We start from the raw sequence: 18748 nt of genomic DNA on the forward strand, positions 1-18748 counted from the left end.
TAAATCATCAATAAACCATCAATTTACATTTCCATATAGAAGTCTATGGGGGTGAGTGAGGGATCCTCAAAGAAGCTGGAAAAAAGGGTTCTGGAACAAATTGTACATTCTTTTTCTCACCCAAGTACTTTATTCACATACTGTACTGTACAGTGTTTCTCTATATTGTCCTATATAATGCTGCTTCTTCTTAATATGCTGTCATCATAGCAGACACTATCCTCTCACTAGAAACCACTAGATAATGCATGGTGCAAATCATGAAATACACTAGTGTCATTATATATATATATATATATATATATATATATATATATATATATATATATATATATCTCATAGTAAATAATGCTGGGAAGGCAAGTGTGCCGCGGTTATTATTAGTATTAGGCCTGGTCCCTATAGTGCATGTTCAGTCAGGAGCAACAGCCAGGAACAAGTCTGAAATGAGCTGCGAGTATCAAGCTGCTGCTTTGCACAAGTCTCTGCACACCTTTCAAATTACTATATATGTGGAAAGGGTGAAGGCTGCAAACCAATAAAACCCTGGGTGTTAGAGTGTATATTAGAGAAATGTTTGACTATACATATGTTTAACATGAACGCACATAAATATGCACATGTGGATTTAAGGTCAAAACTATATCACTAGCAGTAAACATTAGGGTAAGAGCCAAATAACACAGTCATATATCCCATATTTCTCTTTTAATATGCCTTGTGACTCAACACCATCGGTCATATTAGAAAGGCAAACAACAGAAGGTTATCTGAGCACAGTAAGCTGGGGGGTTATTTTTTAGAATATTACATTGTTTTGATTGTGAAGATGTGCTACATTTTCACTATTTTATTAGCAGATTTTATCCTCTAGGATTTCATATAGTCTAAGGCATATTCATATTATATTATTACAATTATTCATATTATAGAGATGTTTTCTGAAGGAGGATTTTAGCAAATAATTAAAATCCAATTTAAAATAATGCATGGTTGTCCTATACCATTCATCACGGAGAATGAAGTGGCACTGGTAAACTTATTATATTTTAGAAATATGCACCTCTCAAGAGAACAAAATACCTTCAGGACCATAATTTGTTTTCTTCAGTCAGATAGGGTTATGATGTTATTGTTCCCATATTACACATTGCACTGGGACTTTAAAATCATATCAAGCGTCAGATTTTAAATGTATTTGGAAGTAAAAGAGAGCCATACAAGATACATGAGCACATTCTGCTGACCTATACAGTACCTGCATTGTAATAGGTCATATTTCAGCTCTTTTGTTTGTGACAAATAGCCTAGAATGAAAAGCTCTGTCCGAGGTGCTGAAATATCTTGTGATTGATGATTGTGTCTCGCTGATAAATTCTAATGCCAGTGTATGAACCACAGTGATTTATCAACTATGGTAAAATTGTATTCACAGGAATAGGGCTGCACGCAAAACAATTTAAATGTGTGGCATTTAATATTTGCTACAAATGTTGTTCATTTAGCACAACCAGGGATTGTGCAATAACACATTGGCTAAATATACTTTATGTAGAAATGCGGATGGAAAGCATCTGACATATTTTATACTCCCTTATTATAATACACAGATGTTATTCTTTCACCTTTTATAGCTTTGCCTCTCCAGAGAGACTAATTTTCCAAAGAGTGATAATTGTTTTATTTAGTACAAAATTGTACCATTTCAGCTTTGTACTAGCATCATTTGCTGCCGGCAAAGTCAGCGTCACAGGTGCTTCCATTCATTTCTATGGGTGCGTGCTGTTCGGATCGGCTGATCCGAACAGTGTTCGCTCATCTCTAGTGCTTATGTATCAAGCAGGTCTAGTCTGACCTGCACTTAAAGGGAGTCTGCCCATATTGAACTGTCACCACCATGTTACAGAGCACATTACATGGATAAACAACAAGCCTTTGTTATGTATGTCACTTCTGTAGATTTGGAGAAAACCAACTTTGATGTTTTATGCTAGTGAGGCAGCTGGTGCACTCAAGGCAGCCATTTAGCCCATGGAACCCTGATCTTGCTGCATAAGAAGGATGAGTGATGTCATAGCAGTAGGAGGAACAACTCTAACCGCACAGTGTGGCACAGGCAGAAGATGGTAGGGGTCTGAGAAGCAAAAGCAGCTGATGTCCCGCCCCTAGTCTACTAATTGCCTATTTTTTAATCTACATAACAAGGATATGTTGTTTATTATGGTAATGGTTTCTGTAAAATGGTGGAGGTAGCTTAGCTCACACATGAAAAAAGCCTAGCTGATTTTGTCACTGAATTTTCAGCGTCGCTTTTTTTGGACACTGTTTTTTGCATTGGATGCTGTTTTTGACACTGTTTTTGACGCTTTTTCGGTCGCTGTTTTTTTTTAAGCTTTTTTTTTTGCACTACAAAAAAGTACATGATAAAAAAACGCTAGCAGTTTCAGTCGCTGTTTTTGCCAAAACAGCTGCAAAAATAAGCGACCAAAAACCGCTAGCGGTTTTTTCAGCTCCCCATAGACTCCAATTCATTTTTTCAGGCGTTAAACGCCTGAAGAAAGGTCATGTCACTTCTTTTTCTGCTAGCAAGCTAGCAGAAAAAAAAAAGCTAGCAATTCACACAGGGCTACATTTTATGGAGGCTGATTTGGCCGCATAATCAGCTGTCAAAATCAGCGTCCATGTCCCCGTGTGAACTATGCTTGGTGCAGGTAGTAGACTCTCTTTAACTACGTTATTTGCCATCAAAGCGAAGTGGGGCATTATACAGAAGGGGAAAACTCATGGCACACACATTATGCCTGCCTAGATTTCTATGCAGAGAGGAGCCAGATCAAAGTATAGAGGTTACAGTCTCAAAAATTGGGTCCACCTTGGACAATCCATTGTTAAGAAGCTTTACCTAAGTATGAGCTGATCATGTTTCATGTGGCTGCTGGGATCCTCATTGACCAGCTATAGTCTAGAGTCAAACCCAGTATCAATGATTAAATTCTTCTAAAGGGAAAATGAAGCATTACACAGTTTCCACTAAAAACAATAAGTTGTCCATGTAGCATGAACAACAAACCTACAGAATGGGTACTCCAGAATGAGAAATCTTTTAGGTAGATGCCATTTGTTAGGGTTTGTAGATAAGGACACTTATGTTAATTAAGATTTTTTTTTGCACACTTGTTCTCTGAAGGCAAACATAAATAGAGATATGTCCTCAATATTTAGAAAGGATGTCAGTTTTTTGCTCAATGTTGATGTACCAACTTGTACTATGCCTTTACATTCAGAAGAGCATGGTTGCATAACATTTCATCTTGTTTTTTTTTTTTTTTTTTTTTCTAATAAAAGTAAGATATTTGAATATAAAAGTTTTATATTTCTGTAACTAATCATAAAGCTAATTATAAAGTTTAAAACACATCGCTAAGCAAATCCTAAGGCAAATGTTTTCTTAGAACACAAGCAATTCCAGTTTCCATACTTAAGTAAGGAGAGAGGTATAAGTATTATGAATGGGCAATAACTATAAAAAGGCATTAAAGTTCATGATGTAGCTATGCGCCTTGTGAAGATAAATGGATCTTGTTAATGCTTACTGTTAACTCAATATCTAATTTTAAAAATGCTCTCTATAGGGGTGGAATGTTGCTTGTAGAGATATTCCGCTATTATCATCTGTCTGGATTGCGGCTTTTAATTAGCCATTCCGTCTCAGTAAAAACTGAACTTCTACTTGTATAGCAAAACCCAACATAAACCTTCTACATATAAAGTAATCTAACAGTAAAAGAATTACAGTGATTGATCATACGTGCAATTAATTACTATAGAATACATAATGTCATATAATTTACGACTTGTAATTTCTTTTGTATCTTTGTTTTTTCCCAAAAGGCATTTTTTTCTGTTTATTTAGTGCACTCTTGTAATGTGTTATGCAGGTTACTTAACACCTTCATTTTACTAATCTCAATTATTCACAACATTACTATTGCATACATTTCCTATTCATACCTCTCACTTGGGAGAAGGCAGCGCCAAGTACTTGATGGCAGCAGCCAGCTGAAATGAGTGAAGAATAATTCCAGTAATAATAGTAGCTGCATTTAGGTTGAGTGCCCTGTCCTTCTCTTGCTCATACCCACCCTCAGATAGTCATGTGCCATAAGCTATAATGGTAGAGTATGATCTTTAAATAAATCAAATATCTTTTGAAAAGATGAAAGAGAGGATAATGATATACTAGGGGTCGTCTTCTTCTAAAAAATGCTATTAAAATGATATGATCAGAGATGTACATAGAGAAGTGAGGATCCTTTAGTAAGTGGTCCTCCCTCCTGGTGCTGGGTCACACCATAATACAATTCCCATTCTTTTTAGAAAGATCTTCATGACCCTCTCTGCTGCTTGATCCATCCCTTTGTTTAGTACGGCAGCTATACACTCTGTGCAACCTTGCATAGGTCCAGAATATTTATAGGCAGATTCAATCGTATATACAACATGATAGATACTGGCATATTGAGTCTGGTCGACCACTAGCACTAGCTCCATGGTAGCCCGGCTTCTCCTCCACCATGCAATGCAATTTAATGCTAAAGTACTATGCATTCCTATCTTTATTATTGCCAGTATTGGTGCCAGCATGAACTTATACCCCCATTAACTCCTCTCAACTACACTCATGTGTATACAGTCTTAAACTCTGCAGCTATGCTTTTATACTATTTATTTTTTGACACTTTCCAACATATGTTGTTCATCCACTGCAGAGATGTAAGTAAATTACATGAAGATGTGGCGCACAAACCAGGCAAACTTAACCACTGACTACCAGATATGGATATGGATTGCCCATGTTGTGCTCAGTCATTGCTCTATGATTGTGTATATGAATGCAACTAATTTTTTCAGTAAAGGATGGGAACAGAAGCCTGTAAAAAATAACATACAACCATAATAAAGACCCCTTTAGCATACCTTTGGTGTTATATTTTAGCTGCTATATTTTAGATATAATATTTGTGTGCTATAGCATATGTATTTTAATATTTCAATAAAAAAAATCCTGGATTTTCCCAGCATACAGACATAACGCACTGCTTCGTATAGTCCCAATTCACTGTAGAAAAGATTGCCTATGGCTTATAATTTGCATACTACAGTTCTCATTGTTATTACATCACATATAAGTCCGTATCACATAACAAAATAATCATGGCACAGGTAGTTTTTATTTTAGTCAAAAATGTATTTGTTTTTCCATAAAAAAGATTTACATATTTATCGTCTTTACTACGCTACAGAAATGTCCATTTTGTAACATCACGTGTCAATTCTATTTTGTCACTTGAAAAACTCTTGGCTAAAATGTGTAATACATCACAGAAGAGGAGGTATTGCTCAGTTCAACTACAGTATAATGTAAAAAAATCAAATCAAAGGAAATACGTAAAACAAAAGTTATATATCTGTATTGTACTTGACAAAGGAAGTCATAGTTCTTAATTTTGTCTAGTTTTTATTGGATTAATGACTTGCATGTCTGGCTTGTAAGTATGTTAAGCCTTAGGATACTGTGGCATTATGTTGTCTTTTGTTTCCTACAAAATAGTCTTCCTGCTTTTAGAGGAGCACAACTAGAATCTTGTGCTTTTTTTTATATTCCATGGGTCACATTCTTATAGTGTTGCCTTTATGGCATCATACTAGGTACTTGTATTACTGTAGATTTGACTTCCAGAGACGTGCTATCATTGTCAAGATTCCAGATGCTCAGCAAAGGAGGATAAAGGTCATTGTAAGCAAATGGTGGTGTTTGCAAAAGATTTCCACTGTATTTGTGTTCGGAAAACCGTCTTAAGTATACAGATATGTAGTTAAAAAAGTAAGCCACAGTAATGATCCCAAGCAGACCGCACATGATAATAATCAGAGCTGTTGTCTTGATGGTTTCGTTAGGTCTTCTCATAGTATCTAATCCTTTTGTGGTGACGTTAATGCATTGTTTTTCCACTTGCTGATAGATGGTGGGTACATCTATGCAGATCTTGTATTCAGTCTGAGGACTTAGCCGCGTCAAGTTGTATTGTTTGACATCAGATGGCATTCGGACACTGTGAGCAATGCTAGTGTATTCCGCATTCAGAGATGCAATCCACTGCACGCTAGATTTTAAAAGCTTTGACTGAGAGCTCCAAGACACAAAAACCGAATTACTTTGCACTTCCTTAATATCAATACTAACTGATCCATTGGCATCCTCTGGTAGGAATCCATCTACAGTGATCATGACTGTTTTCAAATCTGCACCAACCAAGTTCTTAGCTACACAAGTATAAAGTCCAGCTTCTAACACACTTATGCTGGTAATTTCTAATGTTCCTTCAGCATGGACATAAAATGGGCCATTAATTGTATTGGGTTGAAGCTTGGAACCCAAAGGTGTGATCCAGTATATGTCTGGCTCTGGTTCAGCCGTAGCTCGGCAATGTAAGGAAATAGAGCTACCAGTACTTATATCCACGTCTGAGGGAAAGCTTTGTGGAGCAATAAGTGGTAAGCATATTTCCATCATTTCCCTGAAATGTATATGTCTAACGTTCTGGCCTTGAAATTCAGGGGGGTCCACACAAAACAATGAGTCGGTTTCCATAAACCGGATTCTTGTTTTGTTCATATTTATCCAGCGGTTCACACAGTCACATCTGATGGGGTTGCTGTGTATTCCTAACTCTTTAAGGTTGGGCAAAGCATCTATAGTGCTTTTATATAGGGCGCTGAGAGAATTGCTGTTGAGCATAAGTGTTTCTAATTTTGGGAGTCTATAGAATGCATTGGGATGAATGTAGGCCAATTTTGGGTTGTTCGTTGCTTCTATTTTTCTCAATTCGGGCAAATTTTCTATGGCAAGACTATCTATTGAAACTAGCTCAGGCATGTTATTAATGCCCAGCTCTTTCAAGTGTAACATATTACTAAAATCTCCTCTTTGTATTCTCTTGATAGGGTTTTTATTTAGATCCAAAAATTTTAGGTTCAGAACCTTCTGAAGAGCAATAGAGGGGACGTTAACAAATCTGTTGTCATAGAATGAAATGCTTTCCAAATTTTCTAGACCTATGAAGGCGTTATCAGATATTTCTGTAAGATTTATCCCTGCTAAAACCAGGCTGCGCAGATTGATAAGAGGCTTAAAGTTCATATCTTCGATTTTGATTATTGGATTTTCACCAATCATGAGAATCTCCAGATGTGGCATTGCTCCAAACCACTGACTGTTAACCACTTGCAATCTGTTTGAGTTAAGGTGAAGTCTCAGCAAATTACCAACCCCCGCAAATGCATTTGGGGAAATTGTGGATATCAAGTTATGATTAATGTAGAGCTCTTGTAAATTTACCAGTCCAGAGAAGCATTCTTCTGTCAGTTCCACTAGTTTATTTTCCTCCAGGTATACAGAAAGTACCTGATGGGCATTTGTGAAATTGATATTGACCATAGAGGACAGATTGTTCTGTGATAAATCCAGACCTGTGAGATTTACTGGAAAATGATCCGCATTTTTAATTTCCTCAATGTTATTAGCCTGTAAAAGTAAGACCTGTGTGTTTGCTGGGAGTCTGTCAGGGATGCTATAAAGATCTAATGCATTGCAATCCACTGTGAAAGCTTCAATATAAATAGATCTCGGTGTAAACCACGGTCGAATTTCACATGTGCACAGCGCTGGACAATCCATCTTTTTTGGCGTAGCTTGTACCAGCGCAGTGATTGTTAGCCCAAATAGCAAGTTTATTCTGAGTTTTATTTCCCTCATTTTTCAGGTTGTAACTCTTGTTTGGCTGTACACAACTGAGTACTTGTTGTTTTATTTTATAAGTATTACTAATATAGTGGTCACTTCATGAACATATAGCTGGCATGAAAGACACAACACAGCAATGTTTCCTTCTCAGGAAGCCAAGTGCAGTCTCGTTTCTCAAATGCTCCACGCATACTGTGAGATTGAAGGTCACGCTATTCTTCATAGACATCAAAAAACCATTGTTGAAATGTGGATTCTGTAGGTGGTCATTGAAGAAGCCATTCACTTATTTCCCCATAGCTTATTAGTAGCTGGAGTAAAAGCAGGGACATCTGAAAGAAAAAAAAATGTAATAATTACTTTAAAAGTACAAATAAATCATACTCATACCAGTAAGAAGGTCTATAATCGAAAAAATTGTATAGTAAAAGCTTCACACAAAGAACTGTCTATACTTAGAGAAGGAATTAAAGAGAAACATGAGAGGAGAACATTGTATTTCAGCTGTTTTTCTTTTCAGACTCTGTTATTATATTATACTTTAGACAACATACAAAGGAGAAAAGGCATAAAAAAAAAAAAAAAATCTTTGCCCATGATAACCAATCACGGAGCAGCTCTCAATTTATAAGAGATGAAACGTGCACTGATATTGGCCAACAAAACAGTTTCAATATATTTTCTCATAGGTTTCTATTTTAACTATTCTATGCATGTCATACTAAATGTGTCTTTAAATATGTTGGTAAATCTCTGACTGTGTCTCTGCTGTTTCACATTACAATTACTGCCTTACAATACAAGTAGGGTCGAGCCGATCTTGAGATTTCAGGATCGTTTTAAAAATCTGATTTTCGATCATTTTCCAGGCGATCCCGATCGTGAAATTTGCTCGATCGCCGATCGGCATCCAATCTTTCCCAATCCCGATTGCTCAATCCTAGTTACTTTATGTTTATGGAGTAGGGTTGAGCCAATCTTGAGATTTCAGGATCGTTTTTAAAATCTGATTTTAGATAATTTTCCAGCCAATCCCGATCGTGAAATTTGCTCGATCGGGATCCGATCTTTCCCAATCGCTCAACCCTAAATACAAGTATTATTTTACAATCTTCATACACTATGCATATGCAAATAATCATATCTCAGAATCAATGCAATTCACTATAAAATGTATGAATATTTTCAAGTTTCCAAATATAACAAAAACACAGCTTTAGGGAATTTGACCTTAATACAGGGGGTTAACTCTCTTGAGACCCTTTGTTAGCCAGATCATGCTAAGGCTATACATGGCTCCCACATTCATAGTCAGCCACTAATTTGGGCCACTCAGCATTCCTAGGTAACAATAGCTTCTGTAACTGACAATTAGCAGATCACCATGGCAACTCGCGTTAGCACTCTGAATATGATGCTATTGGTTTTAAGATATCCCTTCTATTACATTGATGTTATCCAATAACTGGAGTCTTTGCTCATCTATCAAGTACTCTGCTGCTTAAAGAAAGTTTGTAGGTATTCTATGAATTCTATGAAGAACTTGACATGTAAAGTAAATGGTACCGTTTTCACACCTTTTCTTAATATTTTCACTGTCAGCGTATTGCTGTGTGTAATCCATGATTAATGGCAGCCTAAATAAGTCCATTAGAAATAAATGATTACCTTGCACAGTATTTACAGATTTAGCAAGAATTACAGCGTGAGATTGTGCTGCATGCTGCTATAGATTGGAGGCTTTTGCATTGCTTTGCCCATATTTTGTGTATTTTAGCTGCAAACAAGTTACAAGATATTCATCTCAAATCATATCAAGCACTTCCGTCGATTTGTGCTATTTTATGCATATCTCAGTTACTTTACTTGCTTAATCTTTTTCTATTAGTAAATGTATGTTGCAACACAAATCGGTGGTTTAAAGATGGACACCTTTATATGCTCTGTTAGTACATACAGGTATCATAGAAGAACCTCTCCTTCATGCGCCAGAGCCAACATAAAGAAGCTCTATGGACTTTCCATATACAGTACTATATGGTGGACTATGCTTTTAAATGGTGGGCATGTAATATTATATTTCAATTGAGTAGCTAAAACTAATTGCCGGGGTGTCCGAAACAAGATAGGCATTGGTTTGTTAGTATAGCTGGCGTCCTTTAAGGGTAACAGGTTGATATTAACACAATCTTGCCAGTTCATTGTAAAGTTCCTTCTGTTTGTGTGGTGTTGTTCAGTCTGGAATCTGAAGTTGCACCTTTAATAACTTACATGCACAAGTATGCTTATTTCAGCTGGACATGTATGATTTTAATAGGGAGAGTGGAATGAACCACTGCCAGACACCTCTGTTGGCAGGTTATCTCCAGGGAGAAGCAAAGCAATGGGCATAAGAAATGTGATGTGTCTCTGTTCCTTCTTTCTTCCTACATCATCTGTTTGGGGAGAACCAACAAGCCCAATAGACATTAAATAGTTAACTGGTTTTGCTGACTAATATGTATGGAGACCTCAGTGTCATATGTCCAGGTTTATTGAAAGAGTCTCATATACTGAAACAGAGGCAAACATAAATATGTATGTGGTTTCATTTATGAATAGTCCTTAGTTCATAGAGGAAAAGTTAGGAAGAAAATCCAAATAATTCAGAATTACAGCCCAGCATTGTAGCATAGTTTGGTAGTAGAGTTCTTAGGTAGACCTCGTGGTCCTGAATTTTAGAAAAACAGAAAATGGCCATTAATGTTATTGCATTGCTTTGTAAGGCCTTATGACATGTGAATGTTTTGGTGAATAATTTGTGTCATTATGTGTTTGTAAAGCTGGCCATACACATGACTGGATATGTAAATGCTGTGATCATTTGTTCATGAAGTTTAGTCTGCCAAAAGCAGATCAGTAATGCTGAATATTTTAAGCTGGCGGTCAGCCGAAAATATCAGTGTTTGACATGATTGACCTCTTTTGGCCGATCTTCAGCAAATATGCACAGACTCACTCTGCTTTGTTTTGTTGTTTTAAACAACTAAATTTCGCCCCGACCAGGTAGTTTAGTTGTTAGTATTGAAGTTGGAAGTATTTGTGCAAAAGATCCCAACATCAATTGGATGGTCGCATGATGACCACCTTAAGCCAAAACCAAGGGCGCCTAATACACACAGGTAAAATCAAGGCTGTTTTAACACATTGATGGGCCCAGTGCAAAGGTGTCTCAAGTGCCCCCTCCCCATCACCACCCGCTATTATACCCATCTGAAAGCTGCCCAAAACTTGGATTTTATATGGTAGCATTCAATTGGCGAAAATGTGTTATCTGACTGATGGAACTTTTCCGGATTTCAGAAATGTTTTATATGATCATCTCTATTAATAATAATTATTGCTATTATTTACGTGTAACGTATATTGCTAGAGAGGCAGTTGGCGTATTTTACTCTATAAAGATCAGGCATGGACAAGATAGGGGCAGTGTGGAATTTAAACTTTGTGTATATGTTGTGTAACTGTTTGGTGCAATTCTTTTGATGGTGCGACCTGGACAATGGTACACATTTGGGTCCCAGCGTCAAAAACTTCCTAGTTATGTTATGTTCAGAGGGGTATTACATAAGAATATCCTTGTGGTTAGGCTCAGAAGGGTATTACATTGCCCCTCTATGTGACAATCAGAGTGCAAAAGTATAGTATGCTCTGTGATTGATAGGAGAGGGGATAACATGGTCAGAAGTCCTCGCTACCTAACCAATCCTGAGAGATTGGCATTAGTAGCAAGGATATAGTACACATGTACTCTGCTTTAAACATGCCAGCAGTCGGCAGGAAAATAGTTAAAGTCCACCTGCAGTTCAGCTGTCCCCACAATTTAATGTCCCTATCACACAAAAACATGTCCAGGGTCTTCAAGGAGCTGCAGGCACAATGTAAGTGACGTCATCACATCACACCTGCTGCTCCTGGGCAAAAATGGGAAGCAGAGAGCGGACAGCTCCCTGCTTCATTATTGTATGCAACTGGGGCAGCCCGGGACAGCATATGTAGAACTGTTCTGCTGTCCTAATGGGGCCCCTTGCTACCATAGGGCCAGTGCAAGTACACCATTGGCCCTATGGTTAAAGCAGCCCTGGGTAAGGTATAATGGAAAGATTCGGCAATGTAATAGTCTCTGCTGTTTGCTTGCATGCTGCATACAATATGTCAGTTACATACAGTGCATTCATTTTTCTGCATATTATTTTTTTTTTATTCTTTATACAAACATAGAGATCTTGATCTTGAACATATAATATCTACAGTACATAATAAACACACACTCCAGAGAGCAACAGTGATTTTCATTCCCATGTTTTATGGCAGTGATATATCTGTTCCAAAACCAGATGTAGTTGGTTACTTATGATAGAGATAGAGCGCAAATATGGTCATATATCTTCTATAGGTCATTTAACCTCTAGTAGCGCAGCAATAAGGACATGGCTGAGCAAGTAGCCAAGGTTTGGTAACCCCCAACTGCTGAAGGGCTGCAGAGTCAAGCCAAGAGCAAAGGATGAAATCCTTACTTATTTACAGAAAGGTTTCTTCTACATCCTCAAGCACTTGAACGGTGATGAGATGCACTTAGAATAGCTCTTAGAAGGTGACCCGGTATTCTCTTATGCATCTTTGGAGTTATGTATTTGATAAAAGTTTTCTGAACATTGTTGTCTATTGTGTTTGAATAGCAGATATTTTGCAGGCTTGAGTGATCTCCTTTTGGGCTTATAATGTAGCAGAGAAAAAATTGGGTATTTTTTTTTTAATAAATCTGACCAATACCTAGGAAGAATGAGAATTAATCGACTGCATTGATACCTTAGTAAAATGCATTAGCAAGTGCTTATTACATCTTTATCTATCTGCAGTCATACAGTAAATGCAAAAATAATAGCTGTTACTTTGTGCATAGATAGACTAGAGATTACATGATAATTTATTGTAAACTAATATCACTCTGTACCCAGCAACTCCCACACACTTCCTTTGGAGAGGATTAATGCTGGATTGTCATTGTTTAAAAAAAAATCTATTGAAGATTATCTGTAATATTTAACCAGTGATAAGGACTAGAGATGAGCGAACACTAAAATGTTCGAGGTTCGAAATTCGATTCGAACAGCCGCTCACTGTTCGAGTGTTCGAATGGGTTTCGAACCCCATTATAGTCTATGGGGAACATAAACTCGTTAAGGGGGAAACCCAAATTCGTGTCTGGAGGGTCACCAAGTCCACTATGACACCCCAGGAAATGATACCAACACCCTGGAATGACACTGGGACAGCAGGGGAAGCATGTCTGGGGGCATAAAAGTCACTTTATTTCATGGAAATCCCTGTCAGTTTGCGATTTTCGCAAGCTAACTTTTCCCCATAGAAATGCATTGGCCAGTGCTGATTGGCCAGAGTACGGAACTCGACCAATCAGCGCTGGCTCTGCTGGAGGAGGCGGAGTCTAAGATCGCTCCACACCAGTCTCCATTCAGGTCCGACCTTAGACTCCGCCTCCTCCGGCAGAGCCAGCGCTGATTGGCCGAAGGCTGGCCAATGCATTCCTATGCGAATGCAGAGACTTAGCAGTGCTGAGTCAGTTTTGCTCAACTACACACCTCGTAGCAATCTGATGTAGCAGAGCCGAGGGTGCACTAGAACCCCTGTGCAAACTCAGTTCACGCTAATAGAATGCATTGGCCAGCTCTGATTGGCCAATGCATTCTATTAGCCCGATGAAGTAGAGCTGAATGTGTGTGTTAAGCACACACATTCAGCACTGCTTCATCACGCCAATACAATGCATTAGCCAGTGCTGATTGGCCAGAGTACGGAATTCGGCCAATCAGCGCTGGCTCTGCTGGAGGAGGCGGAGTCTAAGGTCGGACCTGAATGGAGACTGGTGTGGAGCGATCTTAGACTCCGCCTCCTCCAGCAGAGCCAGCGCTGATTGGCCGAATTCCGTACTCTGGCCAATCAGCGCTGGCCAATGCATTCTATTAGCCCGATGAAGTAGAGCTGAATGTGTGTGCTAAGCACACACATTCAGCACTGCTTCATCACGCCAATACAATGCATTAGCCAGTGCTGATTGGCCAGAGTACGGAATTCGGCCAATCAGCGCTGGCTCTGCTGGAGGAGGCGGAGTCTAAGGTCGGACCTGAATGGAGACTGGTGTGGAGCGATCTTAGACTCCGCCTCCTCCAGCAGAGCCAGCGCTGATTGGCCGAATTCCGTACTCTGGCCAATCAGCGCTGGCCAATGCATTCTATTAGCCCGATGAAGTAGAGCTGAATGTGTGTGCTTAGCACACACATTCAGCTCTACTTCATCGGGCTAATAGAATGCATTGGCCAATCAGCGCTGGCCAATGCATTCTATTAGCTTGATGAAGCAGAGTGTGCACAAGGGTTCAAGCGCACCCTCGGCTCTGATGTAGCAGAGCCGAGGGTGCACAAGGGTTCAAGTGCACCCTCGGCTCTCCTACATCAGAGCCGAGGGTGCGCTTGAACCCTTGTGCACCCTCGGCTCTGCTACATCAGAGCCGAGGGTGCGCTTGAACCCTTGTACACACTCTGCTTCATGAAGCTAATAGAATGCATTGGCCAGCACTGATTGGCCAGAGTACGGAATTCGGCCAATCAGCGCTGGCCAATGCATCCCTATGGGAAAAAGTTTATCTCACAAAAATCACAATTACACACCCGATAGAGCCCCAAAAAGTTATTTTTAATAACATTCCCCCCTAAATAAAGGTTATCCCTAGCTATCCCTGCCTGTACAGCTATCCCTGTCTCATAGTCACAAAGTTCACATTCTCATATGACCCGGATTTGAAATCCACTATTCGTCTAAAATGGAGGTCACCTGATTTCGGCAGCCAATGACTTTTTCCAATTTTTTTCAATGCCCCCAGTGTCGTAGTTCCTGTCCCACCTCCCCTGCGCTGTTATTGGTGCAAAAAAGGCGCCAGGGAAGGTGGGAGGGGAATCGAATTTTGGCGCACTTTACCACGCGGTGTTCGATTCGATTCGAACATGGCGAACACCCTGATATCCGATCGAACATGTGTTCGATAGAACACTGTTCGCTCATCTCTAATAAGGACTCCTTAGTAAAATTATAATGCTGGACCTGTTATTAACTCCTCTACGGTACAGTTCTCTCATTTTAAACAGTCAGCATTTTTTTTTCTAATTCATTGGAGGGTTTAATATTGTGTTACAATACTGGCCTGTTCAGCACCATTTCCCTTGGCTTGTATTTTCTCCTGACGAATTTTCAGTAAAGAACATATTTAGGATAAAATTATAATAAACACTTATTTTTTGCAGTGTAGGATTTTATCAGTATAGTTATCACTGACATTATCATTGCAAATGTTGTGTTGCTAGATGTAACTACTTATAGTGATGTGGATTTCTGGTGGCAGTCATGGTCATGGTGACTTGCAGTTTGCAATGTGAATACATTCTCTATCATTTGCTGCAATGTGGTAGCTCAAAGACATGGTGTAGTTACAGCTTGTTCCTGAACTAAGAGCATCTTAGGGCATTTGCACACGACCGAGTCACTTCCATGGAAAATGGTCCGCATGTGGGCTATAGTACAGGACTGAACTTGCCCATGTGCATAGGAGTCAATGCATCATAGTCAGTTACTATGCTATAGTCAGTTACATAATGCTACCAGTTCATTACAGTAGCAATTGGGCCGTTCAGGAGCTCATGGCATCATAAGTGACTATGATTCAATGGCTCCTGTGCACACGGCCTATGTCAGTCCGAGTACTACGGCCCACACACTGCTCATTTTCCATGGAAGGTCATATGTACAAGGACTCTTAGATTACGTTTAGGTCATAATACTTGATCAATCATACCCAGTATTACCGTCACATTAAGGCAGTGTGAATGAGGTCTAACACAGATGTTATGTTTATAGGCTATGCACGAATATGAAGTATGGCTTAGGGTTGTTTCAGGCAGGTTTACTCATTTCAATTTGCATCATTTCTTTCAATCCATCACCCTTATATAAAATAACTTAAATTGTCCTTCATCTAGTCCTATCTCTGTGGACCTCAGAAACCATTACCAAAATTTAGAAAAATAAAGATGTCTGTATGGGGGATATATACTATTTTAATAGACTTAGGATAATTTCATGAAAATGTCTGATTAGATAATACCTAAATTACAACCTTTTGCAATATATTACAGACAACTCTTCTACATGAGTAATAGTCCGAGCCTTTTTACATGTTGGCCTAATGCTGTCCAAAAATTGCATTTGCCTTACTTAAAACCTGTCACTTTCACCTCTAGAATTGACTGCCGTACATGTGTGACCTTTCATATTTGAGCATTATCCAAATTGCTTTCTATGCACCATTGCCCATAATACCGTGTCACCATATTTTAATTATTGTCCATGATAAGAAAAAGTAATATTATCTAATGTAACCTGATGTATTTTAGAGACAGAAATACATTTCCATTCTATTACTGCGCTGATAATTGTTGCCTACAGCTAAACATTATGGATAATGAGAACAGTAATACAATAATGGAGCCCTAGTAAGCCACCACTGTATTGAGCAGCTCAGGGTCGCTTAGTATACACGACCTAAATGATGTTTTGTCTGAATGAATGCTGAAAAAATGTCCCATCCATCCTTTCCTTAACATGGATGACATCCAAATCCAATCAGTGTTCCTAATTAATATCCCTGAGGCCTATCAGTTTTGCCGGTACTCTCAAAGAGTTATCCTTTCGGTAAAGTAAGTGTTCAAAATAAAACTTTATTAGAATGAATTAGCAGCGAATATTGTCATCAAATATACTATAGATATAATCTCACTGAAATGTGCACTGATATTTATTATCCTACAAATGAGCGTATGTATTGTCATACTAGAAAAACTATTATAATATAATATTAAATACGAGCTGTCACTGCTCCTGACATGTCTGTATTAGTAAATGGATGATATACCCATGAAATAAAAAAGCTGGTGCATATTGTCCTGTAATGCTGCATTGTGTCATTCCTTTGTTATTCCTCTTGGACATGTATGTAAAAAGTAACATCTTGGTGCTACCATTCTTCTTGTCTAAGGAATATGCCCTTACGTTACATTTATTTCTACATTTTCAGAATGTATTACAGAGGACTACTGTACATTGTTGATACAATTCTATTTCAAGGCTTGTGTCATACAGGTGGTGGCAAAAACTGTCTGATACCAGCCTAAGGCTAAAGCCCCATGTAGTGGGCCACTAGACTCCGCAGTGAAAAAGCATTGTGGTTTTTCCTGCAGCGCTTTTCACTCTGCGGAGTTTCTGCTTCCATTATACCTATAGGGAAACCGCCATAAACCGCCATATCAATATAATTGACATGCTGCGTTTTCCAAAACCTCAGCAGTTTTGGACATCGCAACGTTACTACTGCGCCTATTTTTCCACAAACTGTGGATGGGATTCGCTAGAATGCCATCCTCCTTGCAGTGACTGTAGTGGTCTTTTCTGTGGTGTTTCTGGCACGGCCAAACCAGTGTTTATGCCCCGGCCTAAAGGAGAATTCAGGTCTTTTTTTTTCCCTGATGGCCTAAAATGGTGTCACTGAAGAACAGAGGAGAGAGTTGCAGTACCGTTCTAGTCCATTGCTAGTGGATGGGGCTGTGGTATTTCCAGCACTGCCGTAGCCTGTTCAGTTAGATGATCAGTAGGGTTGCCAGGAGTCAAACCCCTACCAATCTGATTTTGGTAACCCATGCAAGGATAGGATTATGTTAAAAAGTATAGTATTCTACTGGTAGAAATTTACTACTATGATAGTTACCATTGGCCTAAGACTGTATACAGTTTAAGACTGTATAATCTTTATACAACAAAATTGCATTGTAATATTTATTAGCATGTCTTCTCATTGTCATTGCAATTTCTGATCTGCCATCATTTATGTATTTATGTACAGAAATGGTGTTCCCATTTAAGAAGGAGGAAAAGGACTCGGTAATAGACGTACCATATTACTTGGATATATTCACTTAGCTGATTATTTTCAGTCTGTTTTGCATACAAGCAGCATGTTGACGACTGGCGGCACAAAAATAGGTTAATTGGCTTCTTATGAAATTGCCCATGTTGCATGCATGTGTAAGCTCCACTGGGAACTGGGAGTGACATAAATAAAAAATCTGAAAATTCTCTAATATGTTGTTTCTTAATAAATAAAGGAAAATGATAAATGATTTGGTATGCGTACATTTAGTAACAATATGAAATGTGTCCCTTTTAAACCAGTGTATATTTCATTAGTACTCCATTTTAATAGCACTCTAAAATTTTATCTATGCTTAAAATGGAGTCTGTGTTAATATACAGAGCATGAAATACAAAAAAATATTTGTGTATTTAAAGAAAAAAAATACATTTTGAAAACTGCTACCATATATACTTAAATTATAAGGCAGGCCATAAGTAATATGGATCCCTAAAACAGATTCTATATGGTGGCAATATAATTGACTATGTGTTTGTGAAACTGACTTATAAGGCTAAGGCCCCACATTGCGGAACAGCAGCTTTTTTGTTGTTGCAGATTTTGTTGCGCTATTTTGAGCCAGACCCTGGAGATGATTGAGCAGAAGGTAGAAGTATAAGAACTTCCATTATAATTCCCATTCCTTTTGTAGCCATTATTGGCTTTGGTTCAAAAAACTGCAACAAATTCTGCAACAAAAAAGCTGCATTTCCGCAACGTGGGGCCTTAGCCTAAATGTATTCTGATGTGGTTCTGGAAAAAAGGCAAAGGCTCCTTTTGTATAGACTAATGTCTGGAACCAATATAACAATTTGATATAACATGTCCTTAAGCAATGATTCATAGGGATGTTTACACTGCCCTATGCAAAT

General features: G+C 38.5%; 2 protein-coding genes across 2 annotated transcripts in view; one reads left to right on the forward strand and one right to left on the reverse strand.

The window, feature by feature from the left end:
* The window catches only part of IMMP2L (inner mitochondrial membrane peptidase subunit 2), a 739728-nt gene that overhangs the window by 273597 nt on the left and 447383 nt on the right, over nt 1-18748 (forward strand). The window lies entirely within an intron of this gene.
* Nucleotides 5223-18748, reverse strand: part of LRRN3 (leucine rich repeat neuronal 3) — a 48816-nt gene continuing 35290 nt past the window's right edge. The window contains exon 2 of the mRNA XM_075274195.1: nt 5223-8136. Within this exon, the coding sequence (XP_075130296.1) occupies nt 5693-7816 (2124 nt within the window). The 5' untranslated portion in view covers nt 7817-8136 and the 3' untranslated portion in view covers nt 5223-5692. The remainder of the gene's footprint in view (nt 8137-18748) is intronic.

Source organism: Leptodactylus fuscus, chromosome 5, assembly GCF_031893055.1.
Source record: "Leptodactylus fuscus isolate aLepFus1 chromosome 5, aLepFus1.hap2, whole genome shotgun sequence".
Taxonomy (NCBI): Eukaryota; Metazoa; Chordata; class Amphibia; order Anura; family Leptodactylidae; genus Leptodactylus; species Leptodactylus fuscus.